The sequence below is a fragment of the Lepus europaeus genome, chromosome 4, assembly GCF_033115175.1.
Source record: "Lepus europaeus isolate LE1 chromosome 4, mLepTim1.pri, whole genome shotgun sequence".
NCBI classification, from domain to species: Eukaryota; Metazoa; Chordata; class Mammalia; order Lagomorpha; family Leporidae; genus Lepus; species Lepus europaeus.
This window is the reverse complement of record NC_084830.1, coordinates 146,238,197-146,258,149: the sequence shown is the minus strand read 5'-3', so window position 1 is coordinate 146,258,149 and position 19,953 is coordinate 146,238,197. Positions and strand designations below refer to the sequence as shown.

General features: G+C 62.3%; 1 protein-coding gene across 3 annotated transcripts; it reads right to left on the bottom strand.

Moving 5' to 3' along the window:
• Positions 1-7,467: 7,467 nt before the first annotated feature.
• On the bottom strand, positions 7,468-15,902 carry SHROOM1 (shroom family member 1). Of its 3 annotated transcripts, none has more exons than XM_062189182.1 (8): positions 15,845-15,902; positions 10,111-11,085; positions 9,977-10,032; positions 9,609-9,857; positions 8,794-9,345; positions 8,570-8,708; positions 8,212-8,484; positions 7,468-8,095 (listed from the first exon to the last, which is right to left on the bottom strand). In XM_062189182.1, the coding sequence occupies exons 1-8, from the start codon at positions 15,893-15,895 to the stop codon at positions 7,763-7,765; spliced, it is 2,628 nt and encodes an 875-aa protein (XP_062045166.1). In that variant the 5' UTR covers positions 15,896-15,902; the 3' UTR covers positions 7,468-7,762. The 3 variants fall into 3 exon arrangements, with proteins under 3 accessions (XP_062045166.1, XP_062045165.1, XP_062045167.1); XM_062189181.1 differs by lacking the exon at positions 15,845-15,902 and adding an exon at positions 15,197-15,443; XM_062189183.1 differs by lacking the exon at positions 15,845-15,902 and adding an exon at positions 14,335-14,474.
• Positions 15,903-19,953: the final 4,051 nt, after the last annotated feature.

Genomic DNA, 19,953 nt, shown 5'->3' with positions numbered 1-19,953 from the left:
CCTCGTGGACCTCGTAGAGACCCAGGGTTCGAGCAGTGCACACAGCTTGTCAAGTACCCGGCAGACTTCTAAGCACTCCGCAGGTGTTAACCACATTCTTGCAAGGTCCTAACTTCTAGTGTGTTGACTTTAGAGCAAGGCAGCCGATGCCCAGAGGAGCTGTGCGTAACTTGTCCGGGCCACACAGCCAGGAAGCGGCAGAGATGCCGGTCATCCTGCTGCTGTGCTGTCACGGCCTCTATCCAGGCGGTGGCCTTGGGGAAGTCACCCCCTTCTCCAAGCTCCATCCCGCTCCTCTGAGGGCATACGCGGGGCTCTCCATGAGATACTTGCAGGGGTGCAGAGCTGGTTCCACGGTGCAGATGGCCGCACCCCCTAATTTGCTTAAGAAGATGCTCATGCTTTTACTGGGAGCCTGTGTGTACCGAAATAACTGGCCCTGCCAGGCAGGGAGTCACCCACGTTCTGCACTGACACCTTTTAGTTAACACAGGAGCAGCAGTGTCTTTCCTGACTCAAGTGCTCTGGCCATCCCTGCCCCTCCGGGGAGTCCTAACCCCCCTGCCATGCATTCAGGGGGCGTGAAAGCCAAGACCCATACACCCATAGACCCACCCAAGACCCTTATCCTCTCCCCTCCCCCATTTTTTACCCTTTCCTGGAAGAAATTATTTGGCCATTTAAAATGGTTTGATAGATTGTCCGCTCCTCTCCGGACAGCCTTTACCTTGGTCTGCACCTCCAGGCTGAAGACCTGTGAAGCCGGGGTGACCTGGGAGACACACAGATACAGACCTCTCCCCTACAGGAAAAAAAATCCTCCCAGTGGGAAGTGGGTGCTGGTTTAAATACTAAGGACAACAAAGTGAGCCTCCATTGTAGCCACGTAAGCCGTAGCCAGGCTACAAAGCTCACGCTATGGGGTCCTTTAAGATGTGAGACAGTTAGTTCACTCTCCGAATGCCAACTGCAGCTGGCCGTCCGCGGGGCAGTCCGGAAGGAGCCAGGAATGAAATCCAGGTCTCCCAAACTCCTTCAGTTGTCACGGGCTGTCTCGCAGGATCTGCCTGGGGCGCGCGTGTCTAAACCTCGGTTCTGGAGACCGCTGTCTAACGCTCCCCGTCCTGAGTTTGCCCCGCAGCCTGGGAGCGCGGGAGCGCACCGCATGGCGATTTGTTCCCTGCCGGGGACGGCCTGCGCCGAGCAGATTGCGCGCCGGCTGGGGCACCGCGAACACCGCTTCCCTCTTGCGCTGGAGAGGCGCAGCCCCAGGGTAGAAAGTGCACTCGTGACGCCCGCGTTCCGAGGAGCCGCGGGGGCGGACGCCCGTTCCCCAGCAACCACGCGGCCGCGCGGTCCCTAAAGGCCAGCGCGGGCGGCCGGTGGTGAGCTGGGAGAGCTGGGGGCGGGAATGGGAGAGCCGGGGAGCGGGGAGACTGGATGTTGGGGGAGATGGGGGCGGGAATGGGAGAGCCGGGAGGGGGGAGACTGGATGTTGGGGGAGATGGGGGCGGGAATGGGAGAGCCGGGACGGGGGGAGACTGGATGTTGGGGGAGATGGGGGCGGGAATGGGAGAGCCGGGGAGAGAGGAGACTGGATGTTGGGGGAGATGGGGGCGGGAATGGGAGAGCCGGGGCGGGGGGAGACTGGATGTTGGGGGAGATGGGGGCGGGAATGGGAGAGCCGGGAGGGGGGAGACTGGATGTTGGGGGAGATGGGGGCGGGAATGGGAGAGCCGGGAGGGGGGAGACTGGATAATGAGGGAGATGGGGGCGGGAATGGGAGAGCCGGGAGGGGGGAGACTGGATGTTGGGGGAGATGGGGGCGGGAATGGGAGAGCCGGGGAGGGAGGAGACTGGATGTTGGGGGAGATGGGGGCGGGAATGGGAGAGCCGGGGCGGGGGGGAGACTGGATGTTGGGGGAGATGGGGGCGGGAATGGGAGAGCCGGGAGGGGGGAGACTGGATGTTGGGGGAGATGGGGGCGGGAATGGGAGAGCCGGGAGGGGGGAGACTGGATGTTGGGGGAGATGGGGGCGGGAATGGGAGAGCCGGGGCAGGGGGGAGACTGGATGTTGGGGGAGATGGGGGCGGGAATGGGAGAGCCGGGAGGGGGGAGACTGGATGTTGGGAGAGATGGGGGCGGGAATGGGAGAGCCGGGGCGGGGGGGAGACTGGATAATGAGGGAGATGGGGGCGGGAATGGGAGAGCCGGGACGGGGGGAGACTGGATGTTGGGGGAGATGGGGGCGGGAATGGGAGAGCCGGGGAGAGAGGAGACTGGATGTTGGGGGAGATGGGGGCGGGAATGGGAGAGCCGGGGCGGGGGGAGACTGGATGTTGGGGGAGATGGGGGCGGGAATGGGAGAGCCGGGAGGGGGGAGACTGGATGTTGGGGGAGATGGGGGCGGGAATGGGAGAGCCGGGAGGGGGGAGACTGGATAATGAGGGAGATGGGGGCGGGAATGGGAGAGCCGGGAGGGGGGAGACTGGATGTTGGGGGAGATGGGGGCGGGAATGGGAGAGCCGGGGAGGGAGGAGACTGGATGTTGGGGGAGATGGGGGCGGGAATGGGAGAGCCGGGGCGGGGGGGAGACTGGATGTTGGGGGAGATGGGGGCGGGAATGGGAGAGCCGGGAGGGGGGAGACTGGATGTTGGGGGAGATGGGGGCGGGAATGGGAGAGCCGGGACGGGGGGAGACTGGATGTTGGGGGAGATGGGGGCGGGAATGGGAGAGCCGGGAGGGGGGAGACTGGATGTTGGGGGAGATGGGGGCGGGAATGGGAGAGCCGGGGAGCGGGGAGACTGGATGTTGGGGGAGATGGGGGCGGGAATGGGAGAGCCGGGAGGGGGGAGACTGGATGTTGGGGGAGATGGGGGCGGGAATGGGAGAGCCGGGGAGAGAGGAGACTGGATGTTGGGGGAGATGGGGGCGGGAATGGGAGAGCCGGGGCGGGGGGAGACTGGATGTTGGGGGAGATGGGGGCGGGAATGGGAGAGCCGGGAGGGGGGAGACTGGATGTTGGGGGAGATGGGGGCGGGAATGGGAGAGCCGGGAGGGGGGAGACTGGATAATGAGGGAGATGGGGGCGGGAATGGGAGAGCCGGGAGGGGGGAGACTGGATGTTGGGGGAGATGGGGGCGGGAATGGGAGAGCCGGGGAGGGAGGAGACTGGATGTTGGGGGAGATGGGGGCGGGAATGGGAGAGCCGGGGCGGGGGGGAGACTGGATGTTGGGGGAGATGGGGGCGGGAATGGGAGAGCCGGGAGGGGGGAGACTGGATGTTGGGGGAGATGGGGGCGGGAATGGGAGAGCCGGGAGGGGGGAGACTGGATGTTGGGGGAGATGGGGGCGGGAATGGGAGAGCCGGGGCAGGGGGGAGACTGGATGTTGGGGGAGATGGGGGCGGGAATGGGAGAGCCGGGAGGGGGGAGACTGGATGTTGGGAGAGATGGGGGCGGGAATGGGAGAGCCGGGGCGGGGGGGAGACTGGATAATGAGGGAGATGGGGGCGGGAATGGGAGAGCCGGGACGGGGGGAGACTGGATGTTGGGGGAGATGGGGGCGGGAATGGGAGAGCCGGGGAGAGAGGAGACTGGATGTTGGGGGAGATGGGGGCGGGAATGGGAGAGCCGGGGCGGGGGGAGACTGGATGTTGGGGGAGATGGGGGCGGGAATGGGAGAGCCGGGAGGGGGGAGACTGGATGTTGGGGGAGATGGGGGCGGGAATGGGAGAGCCGGGAGGGGGGAGACTGGATAATGAGGGAGATGGGGGCGGGAATGGGAGAGCCGGGAGGGGGGAGACTGGATGTTGGGGGAGATGGGGGCGGGAATGGGAGAGCCGGGGAGGGAGGAGACTGGATGTTGGGGGAGATGGGGGCGGGAATGGGAGAGCCGGGGCGGGGGGGAGACTGGATGTTGGGGGAGATGGGGGCGGGAATGGGAGAGCCGGGAGGGGGGAGACTGGATGTTGGGGGAGATGGGGGCGGGAATGGGAGAGCCGGGACGGGGGGAGACTGGATGTTGGGGGAGATGGGGGCGGGAATGGGAGAGCCGGGAGGGGGGAGACTGGATGTTGGGGGAGATGGGGGCGGGAATGGGAGAGCCGGGGAGCGGGGAGACTGGATGTTGGGGGAGATGGGGGCGGGAATGGGAGAGCCGGGAGGGGGGAGACTGGATGTTGGGGGAGATGGGGGCGGGAATGGGAGAGCCGGGGAGGGAGGAGACTGGATGTTGGGGGAGATGGGGGCGGGAATGGGAGAGCCGGGGCGGGGGGGAGACTGGATGTTGGGGGAGATGGGGGCGGGAATGGGAGAGCCGGGGCGGGGGGGAGACTGGATGTTGGGGGAGATGGGGGCGGGAATGGGAGAGCCGGGAGGGGGGAGACTGGATGTTGGGGGAGATGGGGGCGGGAATGGGAGAGCCGGGAGGGGGGAGACTGGATGTTGGGGGAGATGGGGGCGGGAATGGGAGAGCCGGGGAGCGGGGAGACTGGATGTTGGGGGAGATGGGGGCGGGAATGGGAGAGCCGGGAGGGGGGAGACTGGATGTTGGGGGAGATGGGGGCGGGAATGGGAGAGCCGGGGCGGGGGGGAGACTGGATGTTGGGGGAGATGGGGGCGGGAATGGGAGAGCCGGGAGGGGGGAGACTGGATGTTGGGGGAGATGGGGGCAGGAATGGGAGAGCCGGGAGGGGGGAGACTGGATGTTGGGGGAGATGGGGGCGGGAATGGGAGAGCCGGGGAGCGGGGAGACTGGATGTTGGGGGAGATGGGGGCGGGAATGGGAGAGCCGGGAGGGGGGAGACTGGATGTTGGGGGAGATGGGGGCGGGAATGGGAGAGCCGGGACGGGGGGAGACTGGATGTTGGGGGAGATGGGGGCGGGAATGGGAGAGCCGGGAGCGGGGAGACTGGATGTTGGGGGAGATGGGGGCGGGAATAGGAGAGCCGGGGAAGGGGGAGACTGGATGTTGGGGGAGATGGGGGCGGGAATGGGAGAGCCGGGGAGGGAGGAGACTGGATGTTGGGGGAGATGGGGGCGGGAATGGGAGAGCCAGGGAGGGGGGAGACTGGATGTTGGGGGAGATGGGCTTCCCGAGAGATGGGGAGGGGAAAAGAGGTATGAGGGTGGAGGTGGGGAGATGGGGGGCACGGAGGAGATGGGGGAGACTGGAAGTTGGGGGAGATGAGGTTGGGGAGAGATGGGGAGGGGTAGGGAGGTGGGGGTGGGGAGAGCAGAGTAGGAGGCGATGGCGGTGGGGGGTGGAGGAGATGGGGCAGGAGACGTGGGTAGTTGGAGGGATGGCGGGGACGGGCAGAAACCCCTAATTAGAGACCCCTGGGAACCTGTTTTCCGCCCTGGAGGCTCTTGGCGACCTTGACCCCCGAGGGCAGCTCTACCCTTTCTTTCTCAACAGCCCACAGGCTTGCAACCACACAAGTCAGACCTCCGGGCAAAGTCGAGCGGGTCAGCCTGTCCCCTCCTGGCTGGACAGGGCTGCGTTCCGGCAGCTGCACGAAGCCCAGACTCCGCGGGGCCCTGCGCCTGGCGGAGCTGCGGGGCGGGGCGGGGGCTGCGGGGGCCAAACTTTTGCCACAGGGACAGCAGTGCCCCCTGCTGTCAGTGGCCGGGAAGGGGCCATGCCTCCCAGCGGCAGGTCAGCCGCGAGCTTTCGCTGGTGCCCGCAGGGAGCAGCTCTCCGGCAGCGGAGAGCCGGCGGGAGCCGCGCGGGAACGGCAGGGGGCAGCACAGAAGCCCCGTACCCCTCACGGACCACCCCGCACGGAGTCCGGGTCCCGCCGAATGGGAGATGGCAGCCGCGCCCAGCCCAGCCCGGCTGCACCGCCGGCCTTGCCCCTCCCAGCCGCCTGCGGACTACGCTCGCCGCAGGAGAACGCGGTGGCGACCGTGCGGAGCAGAAGGCAGAAACTTGAGTCCTGAGGGCGAGGACCCGGCGAGAGCCGAGCCCCAGAGCGCACTAGAACCCGCCCGGGCGCCGCCGCGGGGACCTATCCTGTTCATTATAAAAAGGCACAATGAGAGCATTGTTCTGCACTCCGCAGCGCGGCTCTGGTATGAAGCCACCACTTAAACAAAAAGGGCCCAGCCGGTTGTACTTAGTGACAGCGGGCGACAGCGAAGAACCCCAGGGGCGTACAGACCAGCCGGTTAAGCCAGGCCGGCAGTGTCGGCGCTGGGCGCCGGTTCCTGGCTGCCCCATGTCCCATCCAGCTCCCTGCTAAAGCGCCTGGAAAAGCAGTGGAAGATGGTCCAAGTCCTTGGGCCCCTGCACCCATGTGGGAGACCGGGAAGAAGCTCCTGGCTCCTGACGTCGGCCAGGCTGCAGCCATTTGGGGAGTGAACCAGCAGATGGGAAATGTCTCTCCTTTCTCTAAACCCTACCTTTCAAATAAATAAATAAATGTATGTATGTATGTATGTATGTATGTATATTTAAAAAGCCCAGCAGCAGATTCCTGAGGTCGCTTGGCACTGAACACATTCACTCGCTAACCCTCTGCAGAACAACATGGCTGTCTGTTTGCACCTGCAGACACTGAAGCCGGTTTGCTCAAATGTATCTGAGAATACAGCCTGGATCCCAGGGGAGGCCACCCTGTTTCTCAGTGCCCTGCATCAGCCTCTCAGGCAGTCAGCCATGGCTGTCCAGGTCCTCAGCCCTCCCCCCCCCCAAATGCAAGATATGCAGGTCGCCATTCCTCCCCCACTTCGGCCCCTAATCTCAAGCGCCCTGCTCAGGGCCCACTGTCCCAGTAGTGTCTCCCAAGGAGAGTGGGAAAAGCCCAGGTTTAGTAGCATAATTGGAAGGGAAACTTCTTTCTGGGGCTGGCTGTGAGGTCCCCAGATGTCCCAGTATATCAGATACCCACCAGAGAGCAATACCCTCCCACTACTGGTGGTGGGGGTCTAGTCACGACCAGCCCTAGAGACCTGGGCTCACCCAGCCAGACCTAGGCCCCAGAGGCAAGGAGGCAGTGACCGAAGGGGCTGGGGTCACCGTGCCAATGGAGTTGAAGGTCCTTCCCTCCTCCAGTCTTCCTCTACACCGCCAGGCCTGCGGCTGACCTGCCTGCAAGGCTGCCTTCTGTAGCACACTGGGCTGAAGCCGGCATCCCGTCAACCAGACTCCGGTGTTGTGGCATCATGGGTAAAGCCACCGCCTATGAGGCAGGCACTCCATTTTGGCACCAGCTGGATTCCTGGCTGCTCCACTTCCAATCCAGCTCCCTGCTGATGACCTGGGAAAGCAGCAGCAGATGACCCAAGTGCTTGGGTCCCTGCACCCAATGGGAGGCCCATCAGAAGCTCCTGGTTTCGGCCCTGCCCAGCCCTGGCATTGTGGCCATCTGGGGATTGAACCAACAGATGGAAGATACCCCCCCCCCCCAAATAAACCTTTTTTTGGGAAAAAAAAAAACAAAAACAAAAAACCTTTCCACCAATGTGCTGCAGGTGACACACACACTTTAACCAATTTTATTGGAAAAACAGGATTTGCACCCGAAGTGCTCCTCTGTGTCCTCTCCTTCCGGCCATCAAGAAGAGGGGCCTACTGCTGTGTCTAAAACCTGTAAGTTAATTACCAAATGACCCAGCTGACTTAGGTAAGGCCATAGGAACTCTGGGAAACAGGATCCTGGGAGGGCGAGCTTAGGCCTCCCCAGCACTGGTGGAAAAAGCACCGAGTAACCCAGCCCCGCGGGTGAGAGGCGTGGGCAAGGCTTCCCCTTCCCCTAGCTAGACCATGGGAGGGGGGAAGGGCGGGTCATCCCGTGGACAGGTCCCAGGAGGCCAGACCAGCCTGGGAGACAGGGGCCGACGGCCCAGGTCCCTGCTGATGGCGTCCAGCCGGTCCTGAAGGAGCCGGACGCGCTCGTCCAGGCTGCGCTGCTGGGCCAGCATGGCGGCCTTGCCGGCCAGCAGGGCGCAGTAGGAGCGCAGCTGCTCCGCGGGCAGCGCCCGCTCCAGCGCCTCGCGCAGGGCCCGCTCGCGCCGCGCCACGTGCTCCTTCAGCTCCCTGGCGTCCTCCTGCTGCCGCTGCAGAAGCCGGAACCGCTGCAGCACGGAGGCCTAGAGCGCGCGGGGCAGAGCGCAGGTGAGCGCGGCCGCCCGCCGCCCGCCACGGTGCCAGCCGGGGACGGCGGGCCGCTCACCGCCCGGTGCCCTCCCAACCCGCACCGCCTTACGTGCTCGTCGGGGTCGCCGTCTGAACCCGCCCGGGCCAGGGCGCGGCGCACGCGGACCAGGCGACTGCCCAGCAGCAGCAGGAGCCCCAGCACTCGCTCCAGGTCGGCCAGGAAGCGGCGGAAGCGCTCCAGCTCTCGGGGAGCACAGGCCTGGCCCACCGCAGCCTCCAGGGCCGCCTGGCCGCTGGCCCACTTGTGAGCCCTGTGGTGCAGCCGCTCCTGCTCAGCATGAAGTTCTCCAAGCATCTTTTGGAGGAGGTCGGCGAGCTCCACCTGCAGGGAGGGCCGGGTACTCGGGCCATGCCCAGGACGCCTGGGCCCCTGCCCCTACCACCCCCCACCAGACGCCCACACTCACTTTCCTGGCCTGGATGCTGCTGTGTGGTGCAGGCAGGCCCTGGCGACACAGCTGGTCAGGCACGGGGTGTGCACCAGGGTCCTCAGGCCTTGTCTCCTGAGAAGTTGGCAGGAGCTGGGGGAAGCTGAGCTGATTGGACCTGGGGACAAAGCCACAGCTCCCTGGGCCGTCCTGCCCCACGCAGCAGGGGCATGTGACCCCCAGTCCTTGGCGCCCCCACTCACCCTGACTCGGAAGTGCCAGCAGCCTCCTCTGCTGCTGACATGGCAGCCCAGACCTCGGCGGAAGGGATGAGCCCATCCAGCAGGCCCAGGGGTGGCTCTGCACTCGGCTGGGCGGCTAACGTGTCACTCAGAGAGGGATCCAGTCTGGCCAGCTCCTGAACCAGCTCCTCGAGGCGCTGACTGGACCATGCTGGCCAGGAACCAGGCTGGCCAGTGCCCCAGCCCAGCGCAGTGTGGCCAACAGGCCCTTGGGTGTGACTGTCTGAAGGTCCTGGGCTGTCCACAGGGAGAGGCTTCATGGGGTCACTCTCTGGGCTTGCAGGGGGCTCAGTGGCCAGCACTCCCGAGGGGTCACTGGTTGGGATGTCACCATTTGCAGTCCCAGGGGTGCTAGAGCCTGTGGGCCCGCAAACACCCACAGACCCGTTCACCCCTTGCCAGCCCTCATCTGCCCCTGCCGACCCAGGACACCCGTGGAGGGGACACTCTGCGGGGACTCTGCCAGACCCGTGGCCCAGGCCAGTTCCGTTCTGCTCATCAGAGGCACGGGCACTGGAAGCAGAAGAAGACAGTGAATCAGAAGAGGCTCTGGCCACTGACAACGGTGGCCTCCAAGGGCTGCCTGCCTCCACCCCACCGCCTGGGCTCCCAGGCTCTGGCCAGGAGAAGGTTCCCGGCTCCCTTAGCATTTTCCAGGTGTGTGTGTGTGTGTGTGTGAGAGAGAGAGAGAGAGAGACAGAGAGAGGGAGAGAGAGAGAGAGAGAGAGAGAGAGAGAGAGAGAGGGAGAGAGAGAGAGAGAGGAGAAGCATCTCACTTTTCGGCCTGGGAGCCTGGAGGTGACGTCACTCTGCCCATCGAGGCCTCTTCCAGGAAGACCTCATCGTCAGGGAGGGAGGGAAGCCGGGCAGGACCACGGCAGGTCTCCGAGACCCTCTGCTCAGAGTCGGCAGGGCTGCTGGCGGGGAGCTCTGTGGGACAGGTCACTGCAGCCTCCTTCTGAGTTGAGCACCTGGAGGCAGGGGCCTCACACCCACCGCAGCGACTGGGGAGGAAGTTCTTGGCGCTGTACAAGGGAGACAGCAGGGTTCACAGTCTGCAAGAGTCAGAAGGCTCAGGCTGGGCGTAGGGAAGGCACCTGCTCCTTTCCTGGGTCACAGCCCAGCCTGGGCGCTCGTCTCTCACCTGGAAACCTTGGTCTGAAACAACGGCCTGGGCGGTTGTGCTCGTTGGGGAAGAGCCTGCAAAGGTGGACAGCTGGAGTTGTCAGTATCCCAGGGGCTCCATCCCGACCACCCCTATCTGCCTATCTTCCATACCTGGGCCACTGACATGGTCCCTCCTGGACCTCCCCAGGGGCCTAAGGCTTCGCCGGAAGCACTCCTACTGCGACCAGCAGGCCGGTAGGCAGGAGCAAACTTCTGGGACCCACAGTCTGCTGGGCCTTGGGGCTGGATCTCGGGCAGCCCTCTGCACCCGGCCAGCTCAGGCCCAACCGGGCCGCCGGCGACGGTGCTGGCCTCACCCAAGCATTCCCCTGCCGCCCCGACACCCCGTCCCAGGCGGTCCAGCTTCCCCGGCTCCGAGAAGCACCACTTCCGCTGCTGGCTGGCGAGGCGTTCCGGGTCGGCGGTTCCTGGCGCGGGGGCCGGGCAGCGCGGCAGCTCCACCTCCCCACCCGGGTGGCTGAGCGAGGCGGAGCGCGGGTGCGCGGTGGGCTGCCGCGCGGGGGCCGCGGGCCGCAGGCGGGCAGGCAGGCTCATGCGGAGCTCCTTGCGCTGGAAGGACGTCTCCCGCAGCACCCGCCGCTGCGCGCCCTGCAGTCGCTGGCGGTAGGCGGCCCGCGAGGCCGGCGGGCTGGGCGGCTCGACGGCGCGTGTCGCGGCCTCCGCCTCGGCCGCCAGCGCGTACAGCAGCGGAGTGGCCTGCCTGCTGAGTGGCCCTGGCGTCCCCTGCACGGCCGGGGGCCGCGGCCCACAACGGGCCGCCACCGCGGGCCGGGGCCGCGGGCAGGTGCGCGGGCCAGCGTCGGGCGGAGCGGGGCCAGGGCCGCCCCACACCACACGCACGTAGTCCCAGTCCAGGTAAGGGAGGGGGTCGGGCCCGGGCGATGGCGTGCGTGGCTCAGGGCCGCCAGAGGCCGCCGAGAAAGAGCTGTAGGCCGAGTCGGCACGCGCGGACAGCCGCAGATCCAGGCTTCGAGTGCTCGAGGCGGGGGAGGCGCGGTCATCCCCGGGACCCAAGGCCTCCATGGTTGCACTGGTAGGTGCTGAAGCTGGCTGGCTCTGGGGGTCCTGAAAAGACAGAGACGGGATAATGAGTTAGGACAGCCTGCGGTCCTGCACCACGAGGGTCAGGCCCGGCCACACCCCTCCATTCTGGCTGAGCTGCCGTGGGTGCACGAATGGTAGGGACAGTAGGCCAGACCCAGGGGGTTAATCCAGCTCTGAGGAAGACTCCCTGCTAGCACAGCCGTGGGCCTCTACCCGGCCACCCCTGCAGTGCCCAGCCCACAGCGGGGCTCTTGCCCTAAGGAGGCCGCTCCACCCACACCGCTTCCGGGCCGCTCTGCCAGGCTCTCCTGTGATCTTAAGCCGATACACAATGGCAGGGAACACTGAGGTCACAGGGAGCCAAGACGCAGCCAGCGGGCAGGGCCAGCAGCACAGCCTGCCTCCCTCCCTGGACTCACAAGCCTACCTGCCTCTGCAGATGGGGGCACGGAGACTGGGGGGGGGGGGGGGGAGGACATGATCTGTGCGGGGCACACAGCTAAGCGGCAGAGCTCGGCCTGGAATCACGGCCAGCCCGCAGGCTCACTGCAGGGCAGGAATCAGTTGCCTGGAAGCAAACTCTGCTGAAAGTAGTTTACTGTGCCCCCCCCCCCCCAAACTGGGCCCCAACTCCACAGTGGGAAGGGGTTGGCTCCATCTCCCTAGGCGCTATCGGCAGGCCCCAGAATAATGGTCCCCTGCCTCTGTCTGTGAAGTGACCGGCTGTCACTTCCCCTTTGCCCTGATATTTTTGCTTCTCCCATAGGACTCAGCTTGGAGATGTCTCGAGCTTGCCCTGTCACAACACTCCTGACCCTGCGCTGTCATTGCTGGCTTGCTTGAGAGTCCCCCCACTCCCTGGCGTCCCCAGGGCAGGCCCTGCCCTTATTCACACTGCACGCTTCCATGCCCGGCATGGCGTTTGGCTTAGGGTCAAGGTAACTATTTGTCGGATGACAAGGGAAGGAGCAGACTGGCAGGCAGCAGAAGCAGGGGCGGCCTCCTGGCTCTGCCCACTCTCTCCTTTCCCTATTAATAACCTTTTCTGGGGGAGGGGATGCCTGACCTAGGGACAGCGACCAGGTTGCTTGCGCAACACCAGGAACAAACAGAGCAGGCGAGCACAGCGTGCCGCAGGACTGGCCAGCAATCAATAGCTCCCCAGTGCCGGGAGAGGGGACAAGAGGAAGAGGTGAGAGAGTGTGCTGGGTCACAGTGACAGCAGCTCGGAGGCTCGGCCGCTGGGGCTCCCTGTGAGCCATGCGGGAGGGCAGGCTTCCCAGCTGCTTGTGGGGAGTGCATGGAGGATGGCACACAACCTGAGAGGGTAGGGATCAAAACGCTGAGCCTCCCAGACACTGGAGCTCAGAGCAGCCCTGCCCCCACAACCTCTGAAGCCCAGGAGGCCGCTGAAGGCTGCGCAGCATGGCGGGTGGGTGCAGGTGCAGGACCTGATGTTTCCTAAAAAGGAGAGGTGGCTCCTCCGCATTCCCAGGACTTTCCAGGAGACCCAGGCTACAAACATCTTGACCTCACCCATGTGGGGGCATTCTAATGCCCACCACGCCCAGCCCTGCAGGTGGTCCTCCCACTAAGGCCTCCATTGCAAAGGGTCTCTGCTGTCTAGACTTCCAAGGCCAGGCAGGCAGCAGCTCCTGGGAGGACAGCTACCTCCTGCAGAAGCTCCACCCTGGGACTCAGACACCAGCCCTCTCTCTCCAGTCCCTCTGGGCCTAGCCTTGGAGCAGTGCCTGTGCCCCATGCTTTCCGTGCTTGCCCTGGTTGGCGTGCTGCAGCCACACAAGCAACCGCGTTCGCTCAGGGGACTTCAGCAACCACATCTGTGAAGGGCTGCATTAACAAGGGATTCCGAACGGCCTGAGTGGACAACGGACCACAGACACCTGCCTTCTCACTGACCCTAACTGGTGGCCCCAGCAAGCTGACGTCCACACACAAGGCTCACGGGGTGCCCTTTGGAGAACCTGTTGTGCCAGGAGGACTCGGCTGCTCTGGGGTGCGTTTGGGACCTCAGCACAAAGACTAAAGAGTTTCCAGACTCGTCCTGCTGCAGGGAGCGGCTTGTAGGCCAACGAGCCCCTGTGGCTGCAAGTAGCCAGGTCCTGGGGGCCCCAGTGTTGGGGCGGTTATGGGCTGGACTGACCCTGTTCCTTGCTGAACAGAAATTCTGGAGTGGGAGCTCAAAAAGCTGGACAGGGGGCCAGCACAGCAGCACAGCGGGTTAGGCCACTGCCCGAGTTGCTGGCATCCCCTGTGGGCTGCAGTTCAAGTCTAGGCTGCTCCATTTCTGGTCTGGTTCCCTACCAATGTGCCTGGAAAAGCAGCGGAGGATGGCCAAAGCGCCTGGGCCCCTGCACCCACGTGGGAGACCCGGAAGAAGCTCCTGGCTCCTGGCTTTAGTCTGGCCCAGTCCTAGCTGTTGCAGCCATTTGGGGAGTGAACCAGCAGATGGAAGACCTTTCTGTCTCTCTAATTCTTTTAAATAATTTATTTGAAAGAACTCTTTCAAATATTTATTTGAAAGGCAGAGTTACAGAGAGGCAGAAGCACAAGCAGAGTGAGAAATAAAAGTCTTCCATCCGCTGGTTCACTCCCCAAATGGCCGCAATGGCCAGAGCTGTGCCAATCCGAACCCAGGAGCTTCCTCCAGGTGTTCCCACGCGGATGCAGGGGCCCAAGAACTTGGGCCATCTTCCACTGCTTTCTCATACCATAGCAGAGAGTGGATCAGAAGTGGAGCAGCTGGGATTGGTGCCTACATGGGAGGCCAGCACTGTACACAGTAGCTTTACCTGCTATGCCAGTGCCAGCCCCATAAATTTAAAAAAAAAAAAAAAGCTCTGTGTGGGGCAAGGAGCAGCGTGGAATCCCTGCTAGAAAACCAGAGTGGGGTCCTCAGGGTGGGGGAGATGTTCCAGGGGTCTCTGCCACCCGAGTGACAGAGCACGAGAGGACGAGGGGACACAGGTAAGTCCAGGGTTCACAGTTAGGGGCCTGGAAGGTGGGCACCAGTATGCAAGGAGGAGGCTGGGACCGGGGACTGGCTAAGGGGTCCAGAGCCCCCTCAGCGGGCGCTCTGGGGTCAACAGGCAGACCAGCTACCGAAACGGAGGTCGTGGGAGAAACAACGCCAGTTTCTGGTTGATGCAATCAGACCAGAACAATGGCAGCGGATCCAGCTGCGCTGGCCAGAGGGGCGAAGGGAACAAACAGCGGCAAACGCAACCAACATCAGGAACCAAACCGCACCTCTCTCCAAGGCCCCCTCACACCCGGCCGGTCCCCACTTCCCCACCCGCGGGTCCTCCTCTGTCCTGGGCTCACGGCGGGGGCGCTGTCTGCACAGCCGCGTCCCTGCAGACCGACGTCGCGGGCCGGATCAGGACTCTCAGCACCCGAGGCTAAGCCGGCCAGGTGGGCGTTCTGGAAAGCTCCCCGGCTTTCCCAGGCCGCGTTCGCCGAGCGAGTGCGCGCCGCGGGGAGCGGCTGCTGCGCGGTGCTTCACGGCTTCTGCAGCCCCGGGGTCAGCCTCCGGAGCCGCGGGCCGCGCTCAGGACGTGCAGGTGTTGGCGGCACCGGGCAGAGGCGCCCGCGGGCGGACGGACTGCGGGCCTGGGGCTTCGAGCTCCGAAGAAAGGCGCAGGCCTCGGCGACCGCAGGGGGCGGCAGAGTCACGCGGAGCCGGGAGGGAGCGGATGGCCGCTGACCCGCGCTTTTCTCGGCCTTTCCTGTGGGGTTCACCGTCGGGGAAGGAGGACTCAGACCGCGCGATTCCGGGCGCGAGGACCCCGATTCTTCGGCTGCTCCGCGACCGAAGGGCACAAGCCGGGTCGCGAGATAGAGGCCCCCCCATGCACGGTGGGCACACGCGGCGCCCCTGCAGCGCCGCCGGCTGGGTGGGTCCGTGGGTCTCCTCCCCCAAACAGAGAGTAAAGGCGCGCACCGGTCCACTTGGACTGCGCAGCCACGCTCGGCACCGAGTCGGACCCGAGACCGGACGACGCGGCCGTGGCTCGGCGGCCCCGCTGCGCGCCTCCCCAGCGCGGCCCCGGCCTCCTCCAAGGAGGCGCGGACCCCACCCCGCGCCCCGACCCTCGACCCCGCCGCGTACCTGAAGCTCCATCCCGCCCGAGACGCTCGGCCGGGCGCCACGGCCAAGCGGTGACATCAGAGTCCCGGGCTCCCGGCTCCCGACCCCACCTCCAGAGTCCGGCCGCCGCGGCAGGGGAGGCGCCACGTCCGGCCCCGGGGGCGGGAGCCGCCGCCCCTCGGTCCTGACTGCCCGCGGGCCTAGTGCCGGGGCTGGCGAGTGGACCCTTTGTTTCCCCGCCGGGCACAGGCCTGTGGCCCCAGGCCGGAGGAACGGGAGCGCAGGGGGAGGGAGGCTGGCCCCGGGGACCGCCCACTGCCTCCCGCGCGCCTGCGAGGCGCGGGCCCGGGTCTCCGGAGACCCCGACACCGCCCCTTCTCGGGGAAGTCCGAGCCGGATCCCCGGAGCACCAGATGGTCACCCTTTCCCTTTCCAGCCCCGCCAACAAGATCGGCCCAGGGCTCGTGCCTCTGTCGCGTCCCTCTGAGCGCAGTCCGCGCCTCTTGACCAAGGCTCCAGACCGCCGCTTCGCTTCCCAAACCTTTCCAGCACTTGGAATCCCACCGCGGGTCAGAAAGCCCAGCCTCCAGGCCACCTGGAGGACAGGCCCTGCGACTTTAGGGGTTCATTCCCACTGCCCGCGGTGGCCCCTTTGCAATCTGCGCGTACCCCAGTGGCTGGGGTCTGGCTCTCAAAGCTTTCGCCTTCCCGGATCTTCATGCTCCCCAAACTACTCTGCCTGCGCGCGCCACCGTGCTCTCCTCCTCGCTTTGGAACCCGGTTCACTGTCCCTGCAGTCCCAAACTGCATCTGATAAATAAGCCGGCCAAGACGCACTCCACTCCTCGGAGGAGCTCCAGGTCTCTGCCACTGTCCTGCCGCCCCCAGCCTCTCCCAGGATCTGCCTGCGTGCTTATCTTTCGGTATCTAAAGTAAATAAAAAATTAAGGTCACTTGCACTCACTGGTCTGATGTGTCCATTTCCTTTGCTTGTTCTATTAGATTGGTCTTTTTGAGACATAAGGTCTCTTTATATATTAAGGCAATTAGCACCTTTTCCTACATGAGGCCAGTGTTTTCTGAAGTTTATGCCTTTTTATTTGGCTTGCTTTTATTTGAAAGGCAGAAAGGAGTGGGGAGAGGCCGAGCCATGTGGACGGCAGGGACTGAAGTCCTGAGCCATCACCTGCTGCCCCCACGTGCGCGTTAGCAGGCAGCTGGAGTCAGATGGGGAGCCAGGATTTGAACCTAGAGACTCAAAAGGGAAGTAGATGTCAACCACTGCACCAAACAGCCACCCCATTTGGAATGTCTTCCGAGTGAACCGTAAGGCACACACTCTCCATCTCCGGAGGCAGCAGCCCAAATGAAGCCCACACTCAGCTGGCTCCGCTGGGCACCAGCTCTGCCCCAAGTCCCACACACAGCTTGTGTGTGCAACCCTGGGCATGGAGCTCCAAAATGGGACCGCTGTTCCCAACGCCGACCTGGAGGCGCTTCGGCCAGCAGAGGTCTGGGAAGCTCAGCTCGGACAGAGGGCTTGAGGAGAACGTTGCATTGCTTCTCAGAGTCTGGACACAGCAGGGACTGCTGCCCTGTCCAGGCCGTGCTGCGGGCATCTTATCCAGAGCCTTAGGTTCTGTCCTTGAGAACCAAAACAGGAGCTAAGTGGAAAAACTAATTTGACCACCACTTAATTTGGATCTGGAGAAGTTGGCAGGAGAAGAGAGAAGCCCATACCCATGTAACCATATAACTCACTTGTCCTCTGCTGTCCTAGGATGTGTGAGTCACATGTGAACAAGGGCATGCCAGACTAAGAATGATAACAAACAAGGCTGCGTCACTCTGTGTCTGCCAGGGAAGGTACCACAAGGACTCCTCACGGAGAAGTGAAAAATGCAATGCCAGAGATCAGTTTACTTGTTTGCAAAAAAAAAAAAAGTTAAATCCATACATACATATGAAGGGTTTCCAACAAGTCCATGGAAAATATGTACTATGGAAAAGCTGTATGAGGATTTCTACTTTTTTTGCACCAAAGAAGCCTCACGTTTTAATTGTTTTCCGTGAACCATGGGAAGTACCTCTATAATGTGCACTTGCCAGGAATGGAACAGCCCAGCAATCCTCCGCAGCAGGTGCTCATCTCGAAGGGACTCCTGGTCCCATGCCTGGGTCACCAGCCCTCCCCAGCCTCTCTGAGGCCTCACCTATGCAGACCCCCACAGGGGAAGGGGGACTTCCTTCTCCCTGCACTTTGTTTTTGTGACTACCTTCTTTCAAAGACCTCTCTTTGGACAACTGTGAATTGATTGCATGATTTAAAAGCTACTAGACTTGACCCAAAGGAGTACCTGTAATTTAAGGAGACATTTGTGTGTAAGCCATGGTCGATGCTTTGTTGGGTTTCCAAAGATAGCCAACAGGATCTTGCTTGGAGATCTACGACCTTGATTGTGCCTGAACCAACACATCACAATCTCTGAATCACTGAGACAGCTATGTAGCCGCTGCCTAGAAGAAAGATACATCTTTTGCGTCAAAGATGGACTGTAGATCTACTGGATAAACATACTAAAAAGTGAACAACTGGGCTGATTCTCAGCTCCTGGCTTCAACCTGGCTCGGCCCCAGCTGTCACAGGCACTTGGGGTGTAAACCAGCAGTTGCACGATCTCCCTGTGGCTGTTTCTCTGCAATATGTGGAATTGAAACACACATACGCAAGAAGAAAACCTTGCCGATTTTAACTGGTGTATCTGGTCAGTTACACACACAGAGGAGGCTTTGAAACCCGGGGGCTGGGATGTCCGGCACCCATCACTGCCATGCATTCAATATCTATCCTGCTTGAACACACACACACAGAATCTTGTTAGCAGCTCTTTCCACTTCAACAGGAGCATCCAGAGAAGTAAAACAAACAGGACAACAGATAGGAAGTTACTTCTGACTTTCCTAGCAAGGTGAAGGGGGAATACAAATTTGTCCACTGGATGACAATAAAGGCTTTCTGTAGCCAACAGCATCTGTCTGGAAGTGGTAGAGGAGGGCTCGCAGGCTGGCCCATCGCCCAGCCTTGATTTCTCACAGTGGAAATGGGACAGACAGGTGTATCCAAAGGATGGACAAACCAGTGTATCAGTGAAGTGTGAGTTCCGAAGTCTAGCAGACCTAAATTCCATTGTCAGTAGTTGTGTGACCCTGAAGGTACCCGCCCTTCCTGAACCTCCATTTCGTTATCCATGAAGCAGGAATACTGTCCCATACCTGCCAGGAAAAGCCAGAGATTTCATCAGGCGACCTCAGCACCAAGCTCACGGGAGCCATGGATGAGTGGCACCAGTTGTCAGTACTGTTCCTCACTTGGGTTTCTCTGGTGACCACTACAATGAAACAGCCCCAATTTTATCTTGAAGGGTTGGTTCATACATCGGGGGTCTCCCACGGGTGTTGTCCCTACTGTTGGTAGCTCATCTCCTGAACTTTACTCACCCCTCCCTCAAACAGGGCTGTGATAGACATTAGACCACCTCCTCCTTCCTTGGGGAAACCCCATATTCTGTAAGTCTTGGGGACACAGAACCAATTGTCCTACTTCAGAGAGCTGTCAGTTCCCTCCATCAACAGCAACCAAGCCAACTGCAGGCCTGAGACCTGGACTTGACCCACATGATGCTCCCGCCAGAGACTACAGCTTTTCTCTGAGGGACAGGTGCAGGAACAGGTGAGCAACTGTCAAGAGGCTGGGATGCAGCGATGCGAGGGGTCCTACCCTGGCACCGGCTCCTGCAGCCTCCTTTGGGTCTTATCTATTTTCACAGCTGCGTTCTCCAGCCTTCTAGTCAATTCCGTGAACCACCAGATACCAGAATGCCAGAGTTAGGCAGAAAGGCAACCTAGGTGGATCTGGCTATTCAGAGCTCCTCTTTCCCTGGAAAAGCAACCACCAGCGAAGAGGGTAGGAGAGATCTCCGGCAACGGAGCTGGGGCTCTGGGAGGCAGGCTGTACCCTTTGATCTAGCTGGAAGGCCTCTGTCAGGTCGCGCACCATCTCAGCAACGCTCGGGAAACAGGATAAAGCAGTCCAGGAGAAACACAAACAGGCCAGTTCCTGGTGCCAAGCCACCCGCATCTGCTATCGAAGTAAGAACGAAGTTTCCCTTGACAAACATAAAATCAAAGGCAAGAAAATCAAGAAATGGGTTGCTTTTTCCTCTTCCTGTACTCAGGAGGGTTGGCCCTGGGTGCACCTTTCTTCACACCAGCTGGGGCCAAAACACTGACGTCAGGCCACGGAGCGCCCGTCTGGAGCCCGGAGCCGCAGGCCTGCATCCCATGGCTGCTGTCCACAGGGCCTGTGCTCATTCCCTTTGAGCTGCGCTCTTCCACTAGCTAGCATCCCTGGTGAGGACTCGTGACAGTGGTGTGTCACAACCCCTAAAGCAAGCGACATCTCCTCAGTGAAGTCTTCTTTGATATCTCTGTGCACAGTTTGTTGTTCCCTGCTCTCCCTAATACTAGAGTGTAGACTACATGGTCATTTAATCATCTGCCCTGTTACACAGACAGTGAGCGCTGGGAAACCCAGCAGCATCCCCAGCAGTACCCGGCTCCAAGGCAACATCAGTGCTTGTTGACTGAACGCATGTGCCAGACCCGATGCTCTGTCAGTCCCCTGTTGTTGGACAGTGACATCCAGGGATGGCCCTGGCCTCCAAGCCCCAGAGTGTAGGTTTGAGATGTGGGAAGGGTGCAGGAAAGGCCACATACAC

Coding starts and splice junctions, on each gene's coding strand:
- SHROOM1 (XM_062189181.1), bottom strand. CDS start 15,253: ATGTCACCGCTTGGCCGTGGCGCCCGGCCGAGCGTCTCGGGCGGGATG. Junction 8,709..8,793: donor GCTGGCACTTCCGAGTCAGG/GTGAGTGGGGGC, acceptor CTTTGTCCCCAG/GTCCAATCAGCTCAGCTTCC. Junction 8,485..8,569: donor GCAGCATCCAGGCCAGGAAA/GTGAGTGTGGGC, acceptor CCCTCCCTGCAG/GTGGAGCTCGCCGACCTCCT.